This window comes from Anopheles nili, chromosome 3 (genome assembly GCF_943737925.1).
Source record: "Anopheles nili chromosome 3, idAnoNiliSN_F5_01, whole genome shotgun sequence".
NCBI lineage: Eukaryota > Metazoa > Arthropoda > Insecta > Diptera > Culicidae > Anopheles > Anopheles nili.
The window spans coordinates 62,135,352-62,159,647 of record NC_071292.1 but is presented as its reverse complement, the minus strand read 5'-3'; the positions used below and the strand labels follow the sequence as shown (position 1 = coordinate 62,159,647).

General features: G+C 48.4%; 1 protein-coding gene across 1 annotated transcript in view; it reads left to right on the top strand.

Moving 5' to 3' along the window:
* LOC128727095 (autophagy-related protein 13 homolog) overlaps window positions 1-23,341 on the top strand; it is a 31,851-nt gene extending 8,510 nt beyond the window's left edge. Inside the window, exons 2-4 of the mRNA XM_053820964.1 lie at window positions 3,193-3,562; window positions 15,760-15,955; window positions 20,307-23,341. Coding sequence (XP_053676939.1) covers window positions 3,193-3,562; window positions 15,760-15,955; window positions 20,307-21,147 — 1,407 coding nt within the window. The 3' untranslated portion in view covers window positions 21,148-23,341. The remainder of the gene's footprint in view (window positions 1-3,192; window positions 3,563-15,759; window positions 15,956-20,306) is intronic.
* Window positions 23,342-24,296: the final 955 nt, after the last annotated feature.

The window sequence follows — 24,296 nt, the reverse complement described above, 5'->3', positions numbered from 1 at the left end:
ACGACGCGCCATTTCCTCCACGAGACCGGAAAAAGGGTGCGGTTCTATTCCCGCGTGCGGAACATTGCTGTCGGAGGAAGTGTCGTGTTTCATTTCCCGGGCTGGCCTGTGGGATGTAAAATTGCAGCTTAAAATCATACCTCTCCACCCAAGAATGAGTCACCAGTTGCCCGTAGCTGGTTTATTTGCGTCCGACATACCATTTGAGCGAGAAGAATTCGTCGTGGGACATTTATCCTCACTTCAGCATATATATATCTGCGACGTCTGTGACTGCTACAAGCGGAATTGAGGTCGTCGTCGATTGGGGCGCGTTCTGTTCCGGATGGCCAAACAGCGGCTGACCGGGAATGCTGCCAGCGATCGTTGCATATGCACGCGTGTTTCTTTCTGTCCGTCCGGAAGGGCATTCCCCCGGAGCATGCATTCGCCCTCGATAAATCGAGCGATTGTTTGTTTACGACATATGCAGCCGCCATCGTAATGCCTCGTCTGCCGGTCTGGATGGGGAGCTTGAATGTTAAATCCATTCGTGGGTTTTCCACCGTTGGTCGACCGGATGATGCTTTGTGGATGAGATGTTCTTGACGTTCTGATCTTCCGAGGAGCGAGCGATGGCGAATAGATGGATTTTGATGTATGCACGCTGGTTTATCGGTTTTACGGCTTATAGCTCCATTTATCTCCCGTTCCAGGAAGATATAGAATCCGGTTTACGCTTCTTGTGATGGTGTTGCAGCGCGCTTAGTGGAGGGATTCATATTTTCGATGGGAAAATGTATAACAGCACCATTAAAGCTTGAAATAATATGAAACGGATTTCCTACTTAACGACAAAAGACATTTTCCTTGCACATAAATTTTCCATCTTGATTTTTTTCCTTTCTTTAGAGAAAAAGTAAAGAAATATTGTTTAATTTCTGCTCTCAAATCAATGGACGGGATGAAGTTGGTGGTTGCTTACCTGGAGCGAATAAAGGGAAAGATTTATAGCTTTTCCTCTTTTTTGCAGTTCTTTCGAAATCGTTAGCCTATTGTTCACATTTGCCTCGAAACCCACCATTGGTCGGCTTCGGTTTGAATGTCTCTTTCTCGAAAACTTCTTGCGAAAATGGTGGACATGGTTCATGAATGAATCTCAAACCCCGAAACATCCTTGCCACCACCCACGGCAAACGACTCGCAAAGCCAAGTCCACCACTCCAACGCAACGAGCCGTGATGGCGTCTGGCCGCGAGCTATCTTGCTCATTATTCGAGAACGTCGGTTCCCGTCGGTTTGGTTTGCTAATTGCAACGCCATCTTCCGTTATGGATGACCGGTTCCGGTCGTGGTGAAGTGGGGTGGCACGAGTATGAATTTATGCGGCCTCCGATAACCCAGATCCGGTGGGGAGTCTAATTAATAGGAAAGAAGCGAAGAGAGCGAGAAAATCCCGCGCGGGTGAAGAAAATCGATCAATTCATATGCCATGCTCTTCTTTTTCTTTTTCCCACTGCTTTTGGGGTCACCGAATCATGTCACAAGCCGTGGCCAGGTCGCGCCTTTGAGTGGAACAAAGCGCTGGGAGATTATGATACCAGAGGCCTTGTTGTGTGTTGGTCAGAAAGGTGCATAATGCTGGTAGTGGCTGCGATGCGGGTTCGTCGGATTCGCGCACGGGTCAAGGCTAAATCATGTCGTCTGATGGAGACGGATGGGAAAGCCAGATACCGGCGGGTGTGGTTGTTCCGGCCTGATGAATTGATGCTACCCGTGGGATGGCAAACTTCGCCATTATGCTGTTTCCCTCAGGGCAGACCCATGCAGTGATGTGTATTGCTGCTGGACGAACATGCGATACAAGAAGCCATTCAACCAAACTCTGCAGGGGATGGAAAGTTTAGGGAAAAAAAGGGAAACGAAAATTCTCATTAACGAAGGTGAAATTATCACTGATTGGCTCGCATGTACACTCGATAGAGCATCTGAGTGTCGGTCAAATTCTAGGAAGTTGCCAATTGATTCGTTCGTCGTGCCGCCCACCGTTTTGATTGATTTGTTTTCCATCCTCGAACTCGTGGCTCATTGTGGCATACTTGTGGCCCTCAATCAAACGGTGCTCGACGGGGAGGGTAGAGAGCTTTTCCACCACCCTATCGCGTTCGCCGATTGCCGATCGTTCGATCGTGTTTAATTTGTGCTGGAAACATGTGCAATTGCATCGCGCCATCAAACTCAGGTCCTCGCTCGCTTTTCCACTGCGCCATCTCGGCAAAGGGTGGGTCATCGGATGGGTCATCTTCCAGGTACTTTACAGGAATTCGTGATGTTTACCCGCGTCGATTGCATTCTCGCGATCAACCCTCGTGAAGGTCGAGGCTAACGTTTGATAGGATGGATGGGGGCATTTATTCGTTATATTTAGAAACCTCCCCGTGAGCTTATCCGCTTGATCCCGGTTGAGGTCGCAAAGTCAAAGTATGCTCACGATCGCGACTGTCTTCTGATAAAAGGCGACGTGGCAAAGTCACCATTATCTGCCAACGAACGAAGCGAAAGATGATTTTCGTTTGGGACGCGTATCAACATATTTTTACTGCCCACTTTATTGGTTTTTGATCAGCTCAATGAATGTTTTACTTTTTATATCAGCGTGCTTCCAGTTTCACGCCGATGACTTGAGCTTTTACTTTTTTCCTTTCTCACCGTCAGCCTGTTGGAATTAAAATTTCATTCCTTTTGCGCAGTAAATCGACCGAACGTGTCGTAATCTCTATATTTCCTTCGTTCTACCAACCGTCGGATGCGTAAAAGCGGCGCAATAGTAGGAGAAAAGGTCAGATTGATTGTTACGGCAACGGTGGCGTTATTTCGTAACGGAAGCCCAAGGGATTAGTTTCTTTGACCTTCCGCCTTGTGAATATCGATCGCCACGTCTGTCTCGCCGTGTGTGTCTAGCAACAGCCCTCACATTGTGCGTGCTCACACGCACGGGACAAGGTCATTAATAATAGGCTGCGTTGGACCGGCGTACAATCGATGAAACGATGCTTTTCCCAACTCCTATCTCTGACACGAAACGCTGAATCCATGTCCTTCAATTATTTGGGGTAGAAAAATGCCCTTCCATTTAACTTTTCGGCTCGAAAACCTTTTAAATTTCCGTTTTCTAACCCAAAATGATTGTTTGTTCTTTGCTCCATCAAACAGTTTAACATCGCCATCACCGATCAGCAGTCCATCTTCGACGTCCTGATCGAGACGAAGAAAATCCTCCAGGAAGGCGTGCAGCATGAGTCGATCGTGTCGCGTTTGCCTCTGTGCGTAGAAATTTCACTCCAAACCGCCGAGGGCGGTAGCATGATATTGGAGTTCTGGACGCTAAGCATCAAACCGGACCAAACGAACGCTCCGCAGCGAGCCAACCAGGTGATCTACAACCGTATGAGCTTGCTCCTGAAGTCGCTGCTATCAGTCACACGAGTTACCCCTGCTTATCGAGTTTCGAGGCTGAAGCGATCGGATTCGTACGACATCTACTATCGGATCTACAAAGGCGACTCCCAGACGCATCTTCTGGGTAAGTTTGGCTTCTTTCGCGGGAAAAGCACTGTACTTCTTGGAATGGGTTCGTAATCCAAAGGTTTATGTCTGTGGCAATGTGTATAAGATGTAAAGATCGTAACGTGTCTGTAACCAGGTGGACGATAAAAAATGTAATATAACTACTGCGGAACGGAACGTTGAACGTGTTGACGCTACGCACCGTCCGATTCCTGTTCCGGGAGGATTGTGCACAATCTGCACACCGCTGCGGTTTTCCTGCAACGCGTTAATCGCTCGATGCGTGATGCATGTCCAGTATGGTGGCCCCCAAAGGTGAACACCGGAGGTGGTTGTGGTGAGGTTAATGTGAGCGAGTGACCTTTAACGTGGCGACAACCGCTAGTTGTAACGCTTCAGCACCAACCAACAACCCTCTGCCGTGATCGTGGAAACGATCGACACCTCCAAAGTCCATGCGGACGTGGTGCAACCCCTGGTGCCGGTTGGACTGTTCGTTGGACTAACCTGGCATTAAACGCACACGCGCTCGTGGCTCGAAATCTTACTACTATCGACGCACCAAATCAGAACTGGAACAGGTTTCGTGTGGGGAGGCGCGTTTTTATACTTCTTATCCGCCACCCTGCGACGGTTTTATACGCAGGACCTTTTTTGCGCGGAGTCTCTGGCGCCAGCCGGCTAGGTATGGTGTGCCGGCAAAAATTAATTACCTTGAAGGCCCGTCGTTGCGGCATTACCCTTCACTCCGTTGGTACAGTTCTCGTTGTTCCTTGGGGTTGACTTTTTGTGTGCGTGTCTCGCAGGTCTACGAACGCCTGCTAGTGGGGCTGTAACCGTATTAGAGACCCCAACGGTCAATGACCATGAGGCGATAGGTTACCTTCTGAAATGGCAATCCGAGCGGGTAAAGGTCCTTCTAGATGTATGGTGTTAAATTTCTTTTTAACTCAACTGCACTTACAACAAGTTGCTCGGTATATTTAGTGGCGTTAATATACCTCTTCGAAAGCTTCAGGCTGTAATAAAAGCTCATCATGATGTCATTCTTGGCGTTCATCAAAACACAAACCCTCAAATTTAACCCCTCTCTTAGTGTTCCTGGTGTTTTATGCTTTTTTTTCGTCTGCCTAAACCGTACACAATCCTCTACCTAATTAACCTTGCTCACGTGATCCTGCTCGTTGTTGTTTCCCTCAGCAACCTCCCCCTGGGCGCTTGCGAAATTCCGTGTCATCCACTTCAACCCCCCAAAACCAGTTTTCTCATCCTCAAAACTCACCACCAAAGCATCGTGTTGATGTTGAGCTCCTAGTGATCAAATCACGATCGAGATGAAGTCTCTCCATCTTGAAGAGACGGCAAACGTAGCAAAACCATGCACGCTGGATAGCCCCAGGATGGGATTGCAAAAGGGGAAAAAACGGCACTAAACTCCACCACCAGACGACCTTCAGACAAAGTCGCAGCATCACGTACAAACCCCGGTGCACGATGGTTCGAAGAATTCCTTCTCTTCCGTACCGAGGTGATCGTGACGGGGAATAGGGTAGTTTTCTGAGATAGAAGCGAGCGAGGTTTCTTACTGACCGACCGAAACGGGAATCACGCGAAATTCATCGTATTGACTGAAAGGCACCATGGAGCAGGTGCGCTGTTTTTTTGCATTTTAAATCGCTGCTCCGGCAGTTGTGCGTGACGTGCCGTGCATTTCTCATCTCCACCATGGGACTCATCACAATAGGCGCGCTGTGTTGCAATGGCAACCGGCAAGAGGCCTACAAAGCGCTTCGCCGCCATTGCTTGCTATAATCGATGGAGATTTGCTCAAGGGTGCCTGCGATTGTTAAATATTTAAACAATGTTCAATACGCTCGGTGATGCAATGAGCTTTTGCTGGCGAATCTGTGAGAGTGATCGCGCTGTGCTCGACACCTGTGAAGAAGGTACACGAAGGCGTAAATGCATTTGGCGTTGCAATCTTCATAAGGGTGGCAAATAATGGCATTCATTGTGCAATGTTTGGCAAACGAAATCCGCCTGTGGCTGCGTACAAACATCTTGCACGCTTTTATGGCTTCGTGGTGAAAACCCCCAGAGTTCAATGCTCAAGATTACCCAGTGAACTCTGCACGGGCGTCTTTATCAGTGAGGAGTGCATAAGACACCCTAACACGGGTGCAGCAGACTGGTGGAAAACATCCTCCATTTCACCGGGTCTGTGTACTTGTCTGTGAGCCGCCACTGGCGCCAATCGAAGCCGAGGGGATCCCGTCCGATAATTGACTTTAATTAGGCTTGATTTATGATGAGCTCCGTGTCCGTTCGTGCTCGTGCGTCCGGCACGTTCCGTGTAGCGCTGAACCGTGGTGGAAATTGAGTCCGAAGGTCGGCTTTATTATCTCGCGCTTAGAGAAGCATTGGCGTGGGAGGATGGAGGAAGGATGGGGATCACACGCTAGTTTTTGTGTGTGCGTGTGTGTGTATGAATGGAAGTGATGAATCAACGGCGAAAGATCCGATGGGAAACGAGTACGATCACCGATCGGACGGTGCAACCAACCGGAAGTGCAGTACTACGTTGCCGTAATGTCTCACACTGATCGTATCGTTCATGCGTGTATGAGTATTTTCGCTCTCATCCGTAAACAATAGTACGCAATGCCTCTACGGTACCGGAAAGTATCACCAACGGGCGCTTCCGACGGTCGTAAAAATGTCAAGGAAATGGCGGGCGTTGCAACGACGGAACCAACCGTTCGGTCGTGGCTGTTGCCAAGGCGTGATACTGCTTTGAACGGCATTCACCTCGGTGTATGCTATCATTTCGTGTGGCTTATCACGCCCGGCTGCCATTGTCGTGGGTTCGCGTCCAACGGTCCTCTTTCCCTAGAGGTCGTGTCGCCATGAAAAAGAATGGGACACAGGCTGCAGCAGAAACAGAGTATCGGGAGATAATAATTCGCACGTATTAATAAACTCTGCTGCCAGGTGCTCGAAAAGGGTTTTATCCAGCTCGACGGGCGGATACATTTTTTTGTGTGTTGGTTGCCAAGCAAAAAATGTCTTCGCCAACCGGTTTAAGGCCAAGTTGCATTCAGAACATGCCTGTTGTCTGTTGCCAAGCACGAATGAATCTATTTTTATTTTATACAGACACATCTGAAATATGTGTAAAATATCACGTAGCTCATTTCGTATGGATTCTTGATGCATCTATACGGTTGTACCGATGGCAGTTTCTATTCGTTTACCTTTTTCACATATTTTTCAACAATTATTCTGCAATTTACATACCCTAGAGGGGCCAGTACCCCCGTAGCAAATCAGTTCTGTGCGTTTGTCAATCGAAACGAACCACCCTCGCATCATCACCGCTACTAAACGGAAGTTAATGATGGGCCCCCACCGGCGTTTGTGCAGCGAATGGAATGTGAGGAATGTACATTCGGTTGCCCAGCGAAGTGCGATTCCGGCTCCATAGAAACTACTGCCCCTCGTAACGGTGGCTTCGCGTGTATGCTATGAGTTGAACTTTTTCGGTTCACGTTGACCTTGCAACCAATCGAATAGGCCGCGTGCGTTGGCCAGTTTGATTGTTCGACAATCGGTCTCTCGCTCGAACACAGGGACATTCATTGGAGCCCTTCTGTGGGTCCATCGCTTAGAAAGCGCCCACGATGACGAGCGCTTTCGAAGTGTGCCGTCGTCGTTGTGGCTGAGGAATATCAAAGATTGGCGCCCACGAAGGGCTGCGTGCAGGACGGAGAGAACTGGGTCAATCTAGTTCGGTTTCCCTACTTTCCGAACCATCGCAAGCATACTTGAAAACGGAACCATGTTTTACGACGGCACCCCGGCCCAGGACGTAAATCAACTTTACACTTAATTATGTGATCAATTTCCTGTGGCCCCTGCAAGTATAGCGGGTTTCCTTCGCTTCTATTGGCCCCTGCTCGATTAATTAGAAAACTTAATGTATGCATTTTCTCCGGCTCATTTTCATAGCGCTTTTACTCGTCCACACACGCTGGGCGAGTAAATGACCGGGCGGCAGCCCTTTGACCCGATTCGTCTGAGAGTGCTATCGTACGATCGATCGACATTTCGATAAATCGATTTGCGGTCCTGGTTTGCGTTCGTTCGTTGTCCACTTCCCGGTCCTTTCGAATGAAATCGGTAAACCACGGCGTTACGCAATTTATGCGAATAAATTAAACCCCGTTGGGCCCCTCGGGAGACACGCTCGATTTGAGGGCGTCTCTGATCGATTGCAATGTGTGTGCATTTGCAGTGTCCGAGTTTGAACCGACAGAGAGGTGGGTTTTAAAATTCGTCCCATACCCCCCCAATGTGCCGTGGGCGCTGGGTCGATGTAAAGTTAAACGCCCATGTACCATCCTTCGGTTGGTTTTATCCAGCACAGCCCGCCAAAAAAAAAAATAAAAACAAAACACTCACGTGATAGCGTGCACCGGCGGCAATCGCTTTTCCAAACCACCGTGGCCTGTGAGGGGTTCGCTCGAGCGATCGCGGTCGCAGGCGCCATCGTGGCGATAATTTAAATTTCACATCGCCCGACCGGCGACGACCGTTTACCCGCCCGGTGGGTTTTGTTGGTTCAGCTGCAGGCGAGAAAGAGACGCGCGCGACATGCAACAACTGCAGGAACTTGGTGCAACTGCACTCGAGGCAGACGAGCCACGTTGGCGGGACGCATCGGTAGAGAGCGAGAGCGTGAAAAAAGTAAGATAAGCGAGAGAAGCAAGGGAGCAAGCGTTGGACGGGTTTTTCAGGGGTGTCGTTGAAAAACATCCTCCAATCAAAGGGAGAATTGGGGAAGCGATATAAAAAAAACACGCTCGTCTCGTCGTCCCGTTTCAAGCGCGAAAGCCACACGGTGCCAATAATAGCGCGTCTGCGGGAAAAACACGAAAGGCACGTGCCCCACGACGACTGCGTAGGGTGCTCCTGGGACGATGGTGGCGAATGACAAAATTAAATTGCACGCAGGGCGCGTGCTGTGGAGCTTGGGGAGTTTTTTTTCCACCCTATCGCTCTGACTACGTGTACAGCCTTTAAAGCACCATTAATATTCCAAGCATGAGGCTGGTTCCTGCAAAAAAAACCCACCCTGGGTGTGCTGTGCTCCTTTAGTCGAGCGGGAAAGAAAGCGAACGCAACAAAAAATGTTCCCTGATAGAGATTGCTAATTGCCGCACATACGCACCTACGAGCCAGCAATGTATCAGGTCTAGCAAGCAGCGAGTTGTTCGGCTTAAGGAAGTGCAGAATTTATCATCAGCTCGCGAACTGGCTACGGAGCCTCTAATGAAGCAACTTGAGCCCCTGGTCGCTGATGTCGTGGAGGGTCCGGGAATTATTTGACCGATTAAATTGCATTTACCAACGTGTACCGGACATGCTCCTCAACCACCTGAGTACAGGCAAGACGATGATAAAATATTAATTAACAGGATGTGAGCTTTTTTTCTCTTGCGCTCTGCTCCATCTCATTCCGTTCCACCCTCCGCAGGAAGATTGTATTTTTTAATCCATATGCTAATGGCTTGTACAAACCGGTTCCCTTCGCGGGCTTTCAGCGCCTAAGAAACTCCCGGAACGTGCAAGCGCGGCGCGATGCCAGGGAATTCCGGTAACAAAACGAAACGTGTCATATTTCTGCCAGCAATCACGCAGCACTTGTTACGCCCGTTGAGTGCCATGATTTAACGCTCTTCAACGTCAAGACGTCGGACGTTTCCCGCGGCTTCGCGGGATGAATTCATTATTCAATTCGCGGCCTTTGCTACGCTCACCGGCTTGGCAGAAAATGGCCGATTCGCGCGGTGTATTCTGCAGCCCATCTTTTGCTGCACATCGTTAAAGGACATCTCGGTGTTGTGGGATGGTGGGGCTGCTTCGTTCCTGTGTCCTTACATGAAACGAACGCTCCATCAAGGATGCCGTCACTGCCAAGGTTCACAGGGCTCCCGTTGCGAGGTTGCATTATTTATTGCGCGTATTGCATTATCCGCTTTGGTGGCGTGGAAATTTTTGCGGCCTATCGGGTGGGAAATGGTGGTGATGTATCGATTCCTGTTACATTGTCAATTTGGTTTCACTTACCGCCATCCCACCTGCCAGGGGCCACGGTGTCCTCGTTTGGTAACCCAATTAGAACGGCCATACCATTGTGGCGCCTGAAGTGGAAAAGTAAGAAACCGTCAAGGGAAGAGAGAGAGAGAGAGTGAGAGCGTACAATCGGCAACATGGAATGTGTTTCATGTCAAGGTCAGTCACGATTAGCGAAGGCTCCCACCTTTCAGGGTGTTGAGGGTGCTGCCACGACCGTACTGGAGCCTCCTGCAATCCAAAGCTCCAGCTGTGCCAGCCCTAGACACGTCACGCAAGGTGCCAAGGCTGCTCGACGAACGCAAGGGCCACTTCGAGGGTTTCCCTTAATAATTCGCATTCAATTTACCTTGGCGCCTCGAAACCGCCCTCACACGCCCTCTATTGCGTCGTCCAGTCCTCCGGTGCGGTGCGGTTGCATAAAAATATATCACCAGCTCCGTGGCTATGATCCTGTGGTCCGTGTGGGTTTCCACCACCATCCCCATTCGAGAGGGATATTTTTTTGCTTTCCCAAGAAACTCCCACATTCCATCGATTTGCTAGAATGTCGGAAAAAGGTTTCGTGCTGAATGATATAATTCTGTTACCACGAACGAATGGAACGGTGCCACGGTGTAGAATATGCTGCTACATTCCAGTGACAGGTACTGGCGATATACCCACCGTCCCTAGGGGGTGGCTGGACTCGCGCGGGCCTCTGGAAGTGTTATGGTTTGTTTATTTGCTATTGTCGTTTCGTACGGCTTTGCTTGTAATGTAAAACTGGTTTGAACCGGGAGAGACCCGCTATCGCCTCACGTAGTGTGTGGTGGGGTGTTGGGTCAGAGCAGGGCGAGTTAACTTTTCGCTGCGAGAAAACACCCCCAACGCTTCAAGCCTGTCCGGGGTTTGTTATCTAGCAAGTACCGGATATCACTGGTCCTGGAGAAGCGGTTCTACTGTTTCTACTGGTTTCCTCTGATTGAGTTTTAATTTAAGAAATATTACTAGTGCGTTTTAAACACGACTACGGGTTTTACAATTAGCCCTCCAGCAGGGCTGTTATCTGTTCCGTTTCCGTATCAGCGAGTGGATTGTTATTTTTTATTTTTTGCTCACCATCTTCTCACCGCTCGTGATAATAGCGTTTTGTTGACATTTCATCCTTTCGAGCGCTAGTATCAAACAGGTTGTCACGTTCCACTGGCATGTGGGGGTTTTCTCTCCACGTTTTTTTTTGTTTGCTCCCGCTCACAATCAGATGCCATTCTGATCTGCTATCTCACTGTGATTAGTCGCAGTGGGGGGTGCCACGATCGATGGCCTCTCGATTTCCCTCGTGACATTTGACAACACGAGCCGTGAGACGGTGAATGTCATGGAACTTCCTGAGATGTTTGGAGGCTCACGTACGGCAAGCAGTAGGGTACTAATGAAAGACGTTTGTAATTACAAATTTTCGACTCCGAAAGGTAGTAGACATTCATAAACAAAGGTAGCCCTGCATCACGTTGTCATGGCGATCAATCAACGTAACCACATGAGTTATGAATCGCTCGTTATTTAGCTACTACTGACACGTACTACTAGCGCATGCAAAAGCGAACTTCGGTCACGTTTCGAGTTCCTCCGTTTAGCTTTATTATCAAGTTCAAATTCATCTTAAAAATGAATTGTAACTAACTTTAGGTTAACATGCATATGCATCCACCAGTTAGTGGTAAATACCCAGCTAATGGTGGAATGCGGTTAGGCTACATTCCTTAGGACATGCCTGTGTTGCCGTCGTGTAGTGAATGTTTTTATATTGCTTTTATTGCCCCAACAACGCGACCGCTGGCTTGACGGTTTGAAAGCTCCGTAGTGTGACCACAACTAGACTCATTTGCATACACCATCCACACGAACGAGAACCGTTAACCGACCGGCCAGAGTACGATTGTTTGTACGCTTTATACGTGTTCCTTTACTCTTAGTTTTACTACATACACGGCGACCCTTAAACCCTTCCAGACTCGCGTACTACCCGTTTCGTTACCCCGGTCTTGCTCTCGCCACCAGCCGGGGTAAATTGCAATTGCAATTAGCCGAACATTGCAGCGCCGCTGTTGCACACAAATAGTACACCGTCCGATGCCTGAAACTGTCGACGAAGAGAGGCTACGTTAAAAATACCCCTACACATCGAGTGCTCAATGTCACAAGAGGGGGGGGCCGGTTTGAGAAAATTATAGACGATCCTTCCGTACCCGGTGAAGTTAGAACGCGCCCGGCTGCCGACAGGGCTTTCCTTCGATCTTGACCGCTCAGCCCGATCCCCACCGTTTTTTGCCGATGAATGGACCGTCTAGGAAGTGGCGCGCGATTGCGGTTTTTTTTATATATAAGGAGTGTGCCTTCACCGAAGCTGCCGCTCGAGACGCGTGTTCGCATTTTTCGCCTTTTACGATGCAATCTCCCTTACTAGGGGGTGCGCTTTGTTTACTCTGTTGCTCTGTGGTGTCGGGAAGGATCATAATCTCGTTGCATTACCGGCTGTGTCCGGCTGATCGGTTTGTGTTTTTACGTGCGTCGGGGGAACCGATCGGTCGACGATCAGTAAACATATCAAACAGCTACGATTCACACGCACACGCACGTTAGAATCGCGCATCATTTCCGTCAAATGAGCACAGGCCCCCGCCGGACGTTGTAAACAAAGGGCTGTTGTTTTTAACAGTTCCCTTGCAACTGGAGGGACTAAATTTAGAATGTTTTCCCCCTCCACTGTATTGTGATTAGCTTTGAAAAGCAAGAAAAACAAACTCATACTGGAACAAAAAAAAGCAGCATCAATGTTTTAATTAATGTTTAGGAAAAACATCATTCAGGACACTACCAATTTTATTAAAGAAAAACATGAAAAAAATTGTTTGGAATAAGTTCGGGTGAATACTCTCACTTGTTGTTGTCCGTCTCGTTAGGCGCCTTTGTTCTCCAGCAGTGGGTGGCCTTGCAGAAGATCTGATCTGGAAAGGGCGTAAGGAAGTTATTCATACTCACAGCTGTTCGTAGAAACACTCAAGGGGTGTGATTCAAGGGACAAGAGTTCGTTGTAACGAAATTTCCGCATATGAATCATAGAATATCCACATTCTTGGAATGTTTAGTAAGCTCCCGTTGATATGAGTGAGCCTGTCTGCGTAGGTGTTGCACGTTGATGTACTTAAGTCCACCTTCCATTATCAACAAAAACGGCGAAAAGATAAGCTCATTTTTGTGGCCGAATTATTAGAATGTAGCTAGGAACTCGGTGGCCCCCCTGCAAACTGCTGATAACCCCCCGGGGAAGCAGATCCCCGTAATGGAAATCTCATGCACGGTTGATCTCCTGCTCACCTTTAGCCCCGGCTCGGATCGCTCCGAAAGACAAGTCAAAGGCACCTAGCCGAAGGTGATAGCTTCACCTTTTCTTTTGCGTGTTACATCGCGCCCGATTGGCCCGGTGTGGCGGCTTCCTATCAATCGTCCTATTCATCCTTATCATACCGGGCACATCGAGCGGTTTCAGCTAGGCCGCGGCCAGAAGCGATCGTTCGAATGTAAGCGAAAAAAATATATTACAAGAGCACAGCCAGCCTTATCATTCGGCAACGCGGGATTGACGTCAGTCGCTGAATTAGCCGCATGGTGGTGTTGGCCGATGTTGGCCAAAGCTACCCTTACGCGAACCATTCGCCAGATCGAACTTCACTTTCCTTATCTTGCGCACACCACAAACAACAGCGCTCGGGCGAACGAATGGCGGGAAAATGACTTGCAGCTAAACAAAAGGTGCTCGAAGCATTTTTCTTCCCCCTCTTAGCTCTCCCAGGCGAGCTCCAGTGAAATGAACACCTCGATTAATCATGCCGCCCGCGTGGCGCCAAACTGCCGATTGTCTCCCCGATAGGCTGGGCATGAGAGCGATAAAAGATGCACACTGTGACAGGTTGAGGTTGAGGCCGTCGAAGCGAAACGACCTCGTCTAATATTGGTGTGTTTCGTTGCATGCATTTAAACGCACACCCGCCCTTTGGTCGAAGGAATGGCCTTCCCAACGTGAGCGTTACTCGAACACGGTTCCACAGTCTCGAAGGTTGCTCGAGAATGGCTTCTTCTCCTTGGCCATGCGGTTTGGTGACATCTCTTTCGCTTTTGTGACCCTCAACTGCACACAACATGCAACATAACCCAGCGGTGTAGATCGAGAGTAGAAAGTCGACAAACAAGCGTACGAGACATTGTTTTGGCGGGCACAAATATTTAAAGCTGCCACCGAAACCGGCGGGTTTGGATTTGTGCTCGGAGCTAGATTGGCATTCTTTTTGGCGCGCGAGACGGTTTTAAAAATAGCCCCACCGGTTGGCTTGCCGTTGCTATTATTATCCGATCGGATCGCGCGGGTCGCGAAATCTGCGTCCGATCGCAAGATCATCATTTTCCGTCGCCGGTTGCTGCTCGCGCGATCGTACAAAACGAACTCAACCAACCTACAAGCCGGCTCCGTGTATGTAGGGGTTACGGATTTCGAATCGTCCTCGCAAAACCAACGTGCTATCGGTATTGCAATCGTTGCATTTATTTTGCATTGTGCCTCTTTGCATAGCAACAGCAGTGGGCGATGTGGTGTATTTTGCCGGCTCGTTGGTGAAGGCTACACTCGCGTAAACAAGACGAGCGACGAGGCAAAACTACCAGGGCGCTGATTGATCACGAGCGAACGAACGCCAAAGGCTCTGGTGGCCTAGCGGAAGCGAGCTGCAACAGATTGGATAATCGTCGCCTGCCAGGCGTCACAACAGACTCGCGGAGGAAAACTCGCTCAAAGGTATGCCTCGAGCAGAAGGGACTCTTTCAGGGGGAGCCTGCAGGAGCGATGTTAGCGAGAAAGACCGCTATTTTCCGTTGTCGCTGTCAAGTAATCCGATGGTGTCGTGCGCCACCCAGCGCAGATGCTGTTTTTGAGGATGATGTTGCGTTACGTAAGGGATCCTTTGCTCGCCGGTAGAAGTAATCGATCGCGCGGATGATGCCGACGTGTCAAAGCTCAACCCATGGTGGGGCCATTTTGTGGGCGCGGCTGGTGTGTTTGGGAATTCCACACCCCCGAGAGACAGAGAGACAGAGAGAGAGAGAGAGGGCGCATCTGTGCGAAACAAGTGCGGAACTTTGGTGTGCGCGCGTGACGAACGGGTCGGGAGGTTAGAAGGGTGCCTTTAAATAGCAAAACAAAACGATTATGTCCGCCGCCGTTGTCGGTACCGAATGGGCGAGCGTGAGATATGGGCACTGCCTTACCACCCCTATGAGACGGGTACGCAAATTAGATAGGGGTTGAAAGCGTAAAAACCCACTCGTAGTAAACCACGTCAACGGGTGCTCGAATGAGTGCTGAGAAGAGAGCGCGATCTACTCCGTGTGTACGCTAGTAGACTGGGTGATAAAAGGCGGAGAGTGAGCGACCGGACTTTGCATCCCTTGGAAGGGTGCTATTGGAGGGTGATAATGTTCGATTTATCATCCCTTCCTGAGACATTCTTCTGGATGGGAAGGAATTCACCCTCAACGTACACCTGAGGGTAGCACTTTTCCCGACAGCTGTGTCGTTATGTTGGCCTATATATCCCCCAGGCGAGTACGATGGCGCCAGTGCCAAAGAACCATTTATGGTGACAACAGTACGTCGTGGAACTCAGCCACGTCGCTGGAAGCGCTGTTTGCTCCATCATACGCCCGGCAGGAGCGCGATCTGCTCTCGCCTGCAGATGTGCGATCGTCACGCGATCCTCGTAGTCGATCTCAACATTCAACGGGGGTTGATGGGGGTTTCTCTCTCTCTCTCTCTCTCTGTCGTTCCGTTTTAATACTCCCACTGTGGTCTGGTTGGGTTCCCACTCGACTGGCGCCCGCCAATCGGACCCGCAAGGCACCAAGACAGACACGCAACGAAAAACAAACCCCTACTGCTGCGCGATGGTGTGGTGTGTAACGGCGGGCAACAACCACCACGGCGAACACCAAAAGCAATTCACACTCACGCCCAGTCTCTCATTCATTTCCCAACCCTCGGAACAGGCGATGGTTACAACGAGGTTCGCGTCGGACAGTTGTGCACACAAATCGGAACGCTAAACATGGCCGTGGCCTACCGGACGAAGATTACGTTCTCGCCCACGCAAACCGGACGCGACAACACGATCATGCTGAAAAGCGACCACTTCCTGAAGGATATCAGCCCGAAGCATGTACGCTACAACTACAACAAAAAGCTGTAAGTATAGTTTTGTTTCAACACTTTCAGACGTTTTTTTTTTGCCACCGCAAGTGTTCTTTGTGAAAGCGAAAATGTGCGCGCGCGCGCGCAAGTGTGTGACACCCGTGTGCTCCAAGGGAGAATAGTAATGGGGCGGGAACGAACCGGCGTAACCGGATCCAACAGTGTCGTTCGCAACCTTGGCGGGGGCGAGGTGATTGTGTCAGCAAAATTAACCCAAATATTGTCGTTTTTCTGCTGTCTTTATCGTCGACATAAGCGATAAAGTGGAGTGCGTGAACAACAGCAGCAGCAGCAGAAGTACATGTGCAAGTGCGCCTTGAAGAGTAAGGTCCTCGCGTTTTTGGGCGACCCGTTTTCGCGGTTCATGTCCCAAAAAATGCCTCCATTCGGAATAACGCTGATTCATGCGACGTGCATTTGCGTCACCATCGGTCTCACGCGCCTTTGAGGCCCACATACGCGCGAATGTTCGTTAGTCAGTGTCATGCTGGTGATGATCATCATCATCATCATCATCATCGCCACCTCCTCTTCCTTTGAAGTAAGTGAGAGGGAGAGCAAGAGCGACCGGAGCAGAGCCAATTGCCACACAACATAGACGCCCGTGTGCGTCGACCCACCAACATTACATCCCCATCGGATGGGGTGGCTTCGACTAGCGGGGGTTGGTTTCGAATTCCTCGCATGACTGTTGGAAAAACCGTGGCGAAGCTGTGCACAGAATATAGATTGAGTCGACGCTGGAGCTGGCACTTGGTTGGGGGACGCACGGAAAATTATGCCATTGGAATGCCGCTGGTTGGAAGGGTCTGCATGCCAACATACCAACCACCCGATGCGTTGGGTGGTGATGATGATGATGCTGGAATGCATTTGATTACTCGTCCATTCCCCGGCCCCTACCCATGCGTGTGTCAATGAGTGATAAAGAGAGAAAAAAGTGTGCTTCACAACGCGCGCAAACTGTGTCATGTGCACGAACGGGTGAATTAATCCACCACCACCAGATGGCGCTGGGATGCATCATCTCATGCGTGCGTGTTTTAGTGTTTAGCAACCCGAAGGCGGCTTGAGAAATCACCCTATCTAGTTATTCGTCCTTTGCGTCCCTGGCCCCATCTCACGCACGAAGGTTATCAGGGCCACATTTTATGCAGCATACCCCCCAGCATGGGAGGATATCTAGGAGGGGGTGGTTTCGTCTGTGCTCCACACACGCCCTATACAACTCCACCTCATCACTTTGCGATGACATTGTGATACGCCTTTGCTTGCTGCGATGTGCAGCCTTGCTCTGGAGGCCGTGTGGAGAAAATAACCGGTTTGGTTTTTCGTTAAACGTGGGGGATGTCCACGAAAAGGAGGCTTCCACGGTGGGACAGGTGTTGGCTCCTATACGCCTCTATACGGTTCACTCTGGTCCATCTTCATTCGCATATTCGCGCGCTGCGTGCGATATGATGGCGCGCTAGAGAATGGCGCTTGGTGATGTGTGTCAACCGTGCGTTCCACGAGCCAGACAAAGTTCCAGCGTAGTGTTGGTAAGGAAGCGACAACCTACTATACGGCGCCATGTTGTGTGCCACGTAGGAAAAATGGAAAGTGGTGATATCACTGGCCAGAAATGGAGATGCACACCCGATGGGAAGGCCACTATCGGTTCGAGTGGCACATCCGCATGTGGGTAGCTTAATTCCACGAAAACCAGAGCAAACGGGTCTCTAATCTTTAGCGCACAAGGACCTCGCGAGGTGGTATACTCCGAGACTACAATATAACACCACCTAGTATGCCTAGCGGTGTGGGCTAGAAGCTGTCGAGATAAACTGATAAAGGCGTGTTTTACGATTCGGTGCTTCCCCTCATTCGTTGCTAACAACTATGGCGGCACTTGATAGAGTTTTTTTTTGTGGGTGTGAGCTTTAAGGATAACTTAAGGGCTCAACGACGAACCTCAGGTTAAGCACTGAAATTAACCCCATGCTGCTTGTTGGGTAAATGATTTATCACACATTTGCAGGATAATCCTTAGATTGTTTACATAAACCGTTGGAATAACGATGAATCATTTTCTAGCCAACCCATCTGTGATAACCCTCTTGAAGGACATGATGGCCAGATCACACAGAAGCCACTACCCTCCGATCTTCGCGATCAACAATCTTGATCAGCTCCATTAAGCATCCCCCGTTCGGGCCAATCATCTTTATATTGATTGCCCACTCGAAAGGGCTGGTGCACGGACGTGCGATAAGGTTTTTCTTCAGGACTTCACTATCTACAGCAAAATTGTTGTGAAATATAGTTGGGCCGTCCTTTTCAGCTGCTTATCTTGTCAATAACCGGATCGTTCGATGTCGGTTACGCGATACTGCCACGGTACACCATTGCCCGGCCATCCGGCGTCTTTCCACTCACTTTCCGTCCACGGAGGTCGGGAGCGTTTAAGGTGCGCGGGAACGTTCAGTAATCGCGAAGGGCTTGCGCATTATCTCGAGGGAAAGGGGCAACTTTTTCGATCACGGCGCCTATGCATTAGCTGCATCGTGACTGCATCTTTTGATTGCGAAAAATAATAAACCATTGCCCCAATCGGCTTTTATTTTGCAACAGAACTTTATGATCAAAAGCAATATTGGGGGTCGCTTATCAATGGGAGGAATTATGGCTCTGGAATGTTCGCAGATTGGGCGATAATGGGGATTAGTTTTCTTTGCTACGAGTGCCACTCCCTGAAGGTATACCAGGTAGGGTAAACTGAAAGTCTTTCACTATTATAAGCAAGTACCGTTCAAGAGCCAAAGTTCACAGTTTAAGTGGGAAGCTAAGGATATGACGAGCTCTAGCACTCCTTTCCATGCCCACTACATAACCATTCCGGTGGTCATAACCAGGCAGCGTACCAGCGTACTCGGTATCTCAAGATCGTACTTCACGTGGGTAGGTTCATTCATACCCGCCGTGCGTAGGTTCTATGCTGCTCGCAAACCGTTTGGTGGGTTAAGATTTCACGTGGGCGCACAGACTCATTCATAGATGCCGTGAGCGATTGTTTGTGGTCCCGCCAACAACCTGTCACCCGATGATCGATATTTCCTTAATTGAAAGTCATGAGCACAGTTATCCACGATCGCGATCGTACTTTGCGTCACATGACCCACACGTTCCATGGTTGGTAAACTGTTGCATTTATTAAATTAGTAGTCCCAAGGGGGCGGCGCTAGTGAAATATTACCTCGAGTAAGATACAGACTGAGTACCTGCAGCAAAAGGGGGCTTAACCTGTCGCCTACTCGCGATGTTGACTTTCGTTTGCTTCGGTTTGCTACCAAGATCGCCTCTACCTGACCAGACCAAAGCTGCCGCTAGTCTTCGAGGTCCATTTACGGTCAGACGTTGGAGACAGAAATCGACCAATAAACTGTCTGTCTGCACAATTGTCGGTGGGAGGGCTGTATGGAGTGCAGTCAAGGTTTATTCCATCCACTGGACAAGACCCACATTAAGTAACGTTGGCGGGCGGACGTTCTTCAGCATCCTTCCTTCCCTTTCCCCCCGATTTTACCCCCGTTTAAATGAGTTTAATATTGTGCAATTGCTTTGAAATATACTAATTTATTCTCGCCACTTAGCGATGAAGTTCGCAATGCTCGGCATTGGCATTCCTTTGCGAGTGATTCACGGCTTATCGCAAGAGCACGTTATATTCTCGTGAAACGTGCGCGTGACTGGAAGAGTTTGTGTGTGTGTTCGTTTGGGTTCGTGAAAAACTAGGCAGCTGTTTATGCTTTTCGGATTTTTGCACTCGGAATAGCGATGATGATGATAACGATCGTGGAACGAGCAGGTTTGCAGCTCTTGCTAAAGTAACGCATGACTCAAAGCAAACTGCTGCTGCCCAATCGCGCTGTTTGCTTCAGCCTTCGATTCCGCATCTTTTGCACTCCACGATATTTTGAGGAAAAACATGCATATTTATCGTAAACTCAAGTGCGCGTTGCTTCAATGACGCACGAGCCGATTTTTTTATATACCTGCACCACCATGCAGTACGCCACCGCAACCCACCCAAATGGACCCATTCTCCACTTCCGTGGCAGAAGATTGTCATAACAGTTCATGCACGCGACGGTAAACATTTATCCAAACGAAAACCGGCCGTCGGGCGGATAAACCATCTGCTGGTAGGTGAAGGATTCTGCGTAGGAGTTTGCTCTCCATGCTATTTGTGGCCATTCCGTATTTTGTACCTTCTGGGAAACGTTTCAAATCGACTCACACCACCCCCATCGAATCCGTGTGTACTGATCTGCATTTGTTTTGTTCTTTTACTTTGTGCTTGCAGCGAGAAAAAGGTTATCGATTTGGACAAACCGATGCGATGCGGTGCCTTCGTAGATACCTCACGGGTGAAGAAATACTCCGAGGACGATTACACACTACCGGAGACGCCCCCGTTCAGCTGGCTGTTGCCGAAACCGCGCGATGAAAGCACGTTCCGTGACTTTGGGCAGGATCGCGTCTCGCTCCACTCACCGACGACGGTGGACGAAAATTGCTCCAGCAACGCGAACAATCTCATCAACAACAACACCAACAGCAGCAAGGGATCGTACGAATCGAATAGTGCCGCCGGTCCGATGCATTTCCGCCTCTCGCAATCACCCAAAGGCGCCACCAGTGAACCAATCGGAGCGATGGCGATTCCTTCCGCGACGACAACGACGACGACTGGTGGCACTGTTGTGATGCCCAGTACCGAAGGAGCCTCTCCGCCGTGTTCGCTTGACAGTGGTGTGGGTGGCGAATTTAGACGATCCTCCCGGTGGTCCACCCGAAGAGATCCTGTCGAGAACGAGCGGATGTTGAAGGAACTGCAGTTTGCATTTGCCACGACGACGGCCCAGGGCGAGTTGGCGAAGTTCCTTCGTGAATGCTCGAACGCACCCTCGCTAAAGGAGTTCGACTTGATGCACTCGAGTGGTGGTGACACGCTCACGGAGGACGAACATATCGATGGTAGCCGGATATTGACGGAAGCCGACACGTTGCCGGACAGTGGCGAAGAAGATGATACCATTGCCGACCTCACCCGCCAACTGGAGCAGTTCGAGACGTCCCTGCCCGAGTATGAGTACCTCGTGTCCTCTGTATGTCAGTCGATCGACAGCAACTCAAATAGCTAAGCGGATACTCGGTGGCAACGTGCCCTTGGCGAGCTTTTTGTTTTTTGTTCGAAGTTATTGAGGGATGGAGAGAGAGATGAGGGTTATATTAATTTTACGAGAGAACCAACCTTCGGACTGATATTTTTTGATGATATTCATCTTCACACACACAACAGACACACACACACACACACACACACACACACACACTTTACATAAGCGACACAGACAGTCCCTAGCACACTGGGTAGCGTAGGAAAGCTTAGAAAGAATCGGAAGGATAACGGTTAGCGGAAATGATAAGCTTGTAGCGGCGAGGCCAAAGAAGAGGGTTGGTTTAGTGCGATAGGTGACGAGTGGTACATTGAGCGGTGAAGGCCACACAGAAATGGAAAAGTTTGCAAAGTGTGTTTCCTTGCCTTAGCCCATTAAAAACCGTAGCTTAGGCCGCGCGTGCGTCTGTAAATCTATAATCGATACATCGATGAATCAAAGTTCCTTAGCGAGCGAGACTGGGGTCGGCGTGCTAGTGGTGTGTAGTGCTAAGTAGGTTCGATTCCCACCCGATGCATACGGTAAAGGATAGTTACATTCATTGGATGAGTTTTATTTATGCGATTCAAGCGAAATCATGCTCTATGCTATGCAGCCATATATCGTACACGCGGCAAAGGAAAGCTTTCCGCTTATGTTTTTTTATTTCATTCAGGATGCGTCTTTTGCATCTGAATGCGCTTTAAACGTTTGAACTGATTGGCTTTAACCTTTTTCTTTCTTTTCTTTTGGTCTGCTTTAAGCGCATTAGGGTAGTTGTGGAAGGTTGACGTGCTGTTAAGAGCAGGCTCAAGTTTACGGTCCTAATGGAAGCGTTTTCTCCCCTCGATCAAACCACCGTTCCCTTGCGAATCCGTCTGTAAATAGTACAGTTTCACCAGTTTTAAGCTTCATTTGCAACCTCAGCTCACTGTACATAGTAAATCATATGAAGATGTTCTTTTCCGTCACACTTTTTGATGTCTGGTGATTTTGATCGGAAGACGAAATGAGGGTCGAAAACGCTTTCTGTTTCGAACGTAAACTCCGTCGCTTGGGTAATGGAATTTAGGCAAAATTGTGAACAATCACTAATCAAAAACCTCGTTGAAGCCAGAAACAATTCTGCAGGCCAAGGCCGAACGTGTTTGTGTGTGTGCCGGGGTCAGCTATTGTTATTCACGGTTATTATCCTTTTGTCAGATTATAAGCGATTGGGAGGGATAGCGAATAAGTGCGTGCTGTTGCCACGCTCAGCGGCTTAAGAAGGGATACTACCGTTAGATTGTAAGCTCATCAAGTCTATGCTTTAGCCTAACTTTTTTTTATACCTTGCTATACTTCTACTGTATCTTTATACAAATACTTATTGCGCTAAATGAATGATTACTACTCTTTCAAATGAAATCACACTAGAAAATCTTTATATGGTTTAACTATTTTTCGCAACAATCTTTCGCAATTAGATTAAATTCTGTAGCACCATAGTTAACTGTTTCGCTTTTCCTTTGAAAAGAATATGTCGAATTATACGCCAAATCATACACGTAGGTTCTGTTCTATCCTTACCTAATTTACGATAATAATATCTTTCATTAGTATTTTGTTTCAATCAAAATTTTTGCCTTTATTCCTTTCATTATGTTTCAACGAGACTGACGGTCATTGAAATGGAGGATTATACAGTAAGTCGTGCTATATTTCGTTCCAAATTTAGTTTTACTTAAAATTCGAGTCATTTTTCAACCTTTATTTTGAGTTACGTTTCTGAAGCAAAAGGCACAAAATATCAACAGGTAAAGGTACGGTTCAACATGTTGGACTAGTTTAGGTGGTTGAGGTTATCGCGGATAAAAGATGGAAACTACATTGGTAACATTTGGATCTAAATCAACAGCTTTGTTTTCGTTCGTTTTGATTTTCTGAAACACAAGATTTGCTTCACTTGAACAATGAACACTCAGGCTAGAATACAATATTGACCCAGATAACGCGAAATAGAACAGAAGAAGAAGAAGAAGATTTACAATTAGGTACAGTTGGATAAATACCCTAGGTTACCACTCAGCTTACATACTGCTCCAAATAGTTTACGAAAATGCATCATCCCAGAGCCGGTTTAACAGATTATACAGGACTCGCCAGAACATTTCATACAAATAAAATCAAATTAATAAGAAAACAGAGAAAACATTTTTGTCTCAAAATTATTTTGTTTAATCCGAAAAGTTATTCAAATGCATGAAATGCAATGCACACTGCATAATTTACCGTAGATGGATGGAATGAAGGTGCCAGTACACTGGCTCCTAAAAGTAGGCAATACGCAATACATAAAAGCTTCACAACATAACACACCCCTTGAGGTTTAAGACAGTTTTCCTTTTACAAACCCCCAAAAAATAAGATGGAATTCAAATTGGAAACCTTAAAAATAATTATTTGCTTCCTAAACATATCGTAAACAAGTTCCTTCTCTAGTTCCCGGTACATAACACGCTTAAGCTTTTGAAGCAATTATCACATATAGAACCAAGTATAGTATCGCCATCTTTTTTGGGTTTTACGTCAACGCTTTAGAGCTAAATGGTTGACCCCATTCCTAAATACCTCATAAGCGCTCTATTTGCTCCACCAAGCAGCTAAAGAGATACATTTCAAACAATGAATCTAATAGCTAATAATCAAATTTACTGTAGCAAGTGATGCCATCGCCTTCACGGTAGGGTGCACTGTCTCCGCCATAAACGCCAGAGCGATGTACAGCATGCTACCTTGGCCGGGGTCGATCAGTTGAACATACTCTTGCATGCGTGCACTTCATATCACCATCGGTGCGGAACCGTTCGCTCAAGAACCGGCAAAGCCTAACGCTTTAGAGCGGATAACGAACGCTCAAACAAAACCTCTAAATTGAGTCCTCCGTTTTACTAACTCGATCTTCGTGCTTAAAGTTCTGGCGACACAAAAAACACGCGCACAATTTGAAAGAAGCGCTTCCGCCCGGAACATCCTCTAACTTCCGCATCACTTCCTGCTCATCAGCTGGAGCGTGTTTTGTCGGTAGGGTGTTGTTTTCAAATGAGGATTTAAACGCCTAACACGAGGACAAATGCAACGAAGGATAACGATGG